Raw genomic sequence first — 2,946 nt, 5'->3', positions numbered from 1 at the left:
ACTTTTTGTTCAATAAGTGTAAATTTAAATAAAAGATGAGTAATTTTTTTCCACAATGATGCCTCTTCTACATTGTCTTATTTTCTTTTGGGAGAAGAAACAAATAATTATATTATTTGTTATCACGTGTATGAAACCGTGGACATTTTAGTCAAAGGAGCAGATCGTAGGTAACAGTGATGCGTGACTAGGCCTCTCGGTTCGGCATGCATGTGATCAGAGAATTCATTGCAAAATTTAATAAACAGAGCTTAAAACAGCACAAGAAGAGGCAAAAAACAGAACAAACACAGCTTTGACAAAGATTACTCTATAATAATTTATACAGTAAACACTTACTGAGTTTCAACATCTGGAAAAGTGGCTGGAAAATGAGCTATGGTAAAAAAAAAAATCCTCACTAAAGCTCTGATCTTTGACAAAGTCAATTATTTGTTTTAACTATTATACTGAATTTATGTCTGAGCTAATTGAATAGAATATCTTTGTCATTGAACAAACACAATAAGATTAATTGATACTAAACCTTAAAAATACAAATGATTTCAAATGGCAATATAAAACATTCAATTCTAAAAAGTTTGCAGGAGTATTAAATACTGCAAAAATCTTTGTTTTTAGTGTGCATCCAAGCGAAAGAGAAAGACTCCCTGTCACAATTAGTGTAATTAAAGTAAAACATTGTCAAAAAGCTTTTCCTATGCAGTTGGGATGCATTTTAAACAAGAAATAAAACCAATAATTTCCTTTAAGTTCACTGATGGTTCTTTTATTTGTTAACATAAGTAAACCAATAAATGTCATGTTGTCATTTATCTGTAATGTTAAGTTTGGCAATATGCTCTTGATTTGCATTAGATTTATTTATTTTAAATATTAAAATATTATTAAAAAACTATTTTTATATTTTTATGTTAGGTTGTTAAAAATCCATGTTTTGTCATCATATTTATATTTAAGTGTATTGTTTTTTTTTAAATATATTTTATTCTGCATTAATTTTTTTATCATTTTGTATTGTCTTCAAGTTGTTTAAAAAAATATTTTTTCTCAATAAAAGCTGTATATTTAATTTGTTTGGATGGATTGCCATTTTGTTGCCGATAGATGTATATATGTAGGCATTTATTAGCTGTCTATCTGATGTCTAGTCTATTCTTGGGCTATGGTTAGACGTCTATTAAATTTTCACTGACAGCCCAAATTCAGTCTTGTTTTAACCTAGATCAGTGGCTCCTAACCACGTTCCTGGAGGCCCCTGCACATTTTGCATCTCCGCATTTGTGCTCCAATAGCATCTCATGACAACTTTCTGTGAGTATTCCTTATTCACAAATATTTACAATCAAAGTGCATACCTTGAAGACATCACACATGATCATAGTCCGTAACTGCTACCTACTCTGTATGTATAAATACATTTTCTACTTATATAAAGTAAGTTCAGATACCCACCCACGATCGTAGAGATTTGATGTGAAATAAATACTTTTATATTTTTTGACTCTAATATCAATTAATTGTCAGCGATCTCATGTGGTTTGTGTCAAATACATTTTAATTTAAATTTAGAAATACTAACTTCAGGTACATATAAAGCTCTTATAATAAATACATGCACAAAGAATCTTTCACAATATCTAGACTTCATGTGTTGTAATGAGAAGATTTGTGAGCAGCAATATTCAGCAGCGTGCAAGAACTTTTAAACAGTGAGAGGATTCTATCTTAAACAGAAATAAAAGAAATCAACAGCAGTCGCCCTTCAAGGTTTGTGTCCGGTGCCATGTGTTTCACTGATGGTGCTCTGGTCCACGCTGTCAGATGTCATACAGTGTTGCTTTGTCTTTCTCATTTCAAAAATGTATGAAAAACAGTATTTTATGTAAATTAAATAATACATACCTAGGGTGTCTTCACTATGATGGAGTGTCAATCACGTGATCCGTGACTTCTTTAGCTGACTTCATGTGATTTATGTTGTCAACAATATGACTGCTATATGACAGCATGTGCTACTCAAATAGTCTACACTCTTACTAAGTTACTCCAGTAAATAAACCAGATTTCTCTACTAGAATAACCTCAGTTCTTCACAGACACTCGGTTATAAACTCCAGCAGAAGGCAGAATGGGTTGTAGAATAATTTATCATTTTTAATCATTTTAGAGGAACAAAGGATCTCAACAACAAAACGGAGCCCGTTTCAAATCAAGTGTAATTGAGCAAAAATAGTTCTATAATTAATTTGAACAGATATCCATGACAAAAGACAATTTACAGAATAAAGCTTCATGTGCATCTCTTTACATAATCTTACAAAACCCATCATTCCAGCAGAAAATCACATCAGCTCATATCATTCAGATGTGAAATACACAAAACAGCTCGTGACATGATGACAAACTGATGTTTAACACAGCATCAAAACCGTCAAAGGTGAAAGTTCATTGATTCAGTAAAAGACCTGCAGAGGAACACTGATGTGTGTGTGAGAGACATCATTCTTTATCATTCTGTGTCATCAGTGTGTGTGTGTGTGTGTGTGTGTGTGTGTGTGTGTGTTCAGGTCACCTGTACAGGTGATCCCGAGTCCTAATGCTGAGCTGGTTCTGGATGAGATGTGGTTCTACAGCGCTGCGATCTTACTGGCCTCACGCACTCCACTCAGATACGCACCCGTCACCGTCTGAGGAAAGTGTCTGTTCGTGGCCTACAGAAATACCACAAATGGTCATTTGGTAGTGATGCAACAACACAGTCAGCCCACTGTTCAATATATACCTTGGTTATTTAATAACAGTTTCAGTTCGGTTCTGTGTCTCGGCACAGTTCAGGTGCTGCTCATATAATTAGAAGATCTTCAAAAAGTGGATTTATTTCACTAATTCTATTCAAGAAGTGAAACTTGTATAATGTATACATTCATTCCACACAGACTGAGA

The 2,946-nt window shown here is 33.5% G+C and overlaps 1 protein-coding gene across 1 annotated transcript in view; it reads right to left on the bottom strand.

The window, feature by feature from the left end:
- Positions 1–2,202: 2,202 nt before the first annotated feature.
- Positions 2,203–2,946, bottom strand: part of kdm1b (lysine demethylase 1B) — a 21,678-nt gene continuing 20,934 nt past the window's right edge. Inside the window, exon 19 of the mRNA XM_073822057.1 lies at positions 2,203–2,714. Within this exon, the coding sequence (XP_073678158.1) occupies positions 2,631–2,714 (84 nt within the window). The 3' untranslated portion in view covers positions 2,203–2,630. The remainder of the gene's footprint in view (positions 2,715–2,946) is intronic.

The sequence above is a fragment of the Garra rufa genome, chromosome 17, assembly GCF_049309525.1.
Source record: "Garra rufa chromosome 17, GarRuf1.0, whole genome shotgun sequence".
NCBI classification, from domain to species: Eukaryota; Metazoa; Chordata; class Actinopteri; order Cypriniformes; family Cyprinidae; genus Garra; species Garra rufa.
This window is presented reverse-complemented; position numbering and strand designations above follow the sequence as displayed.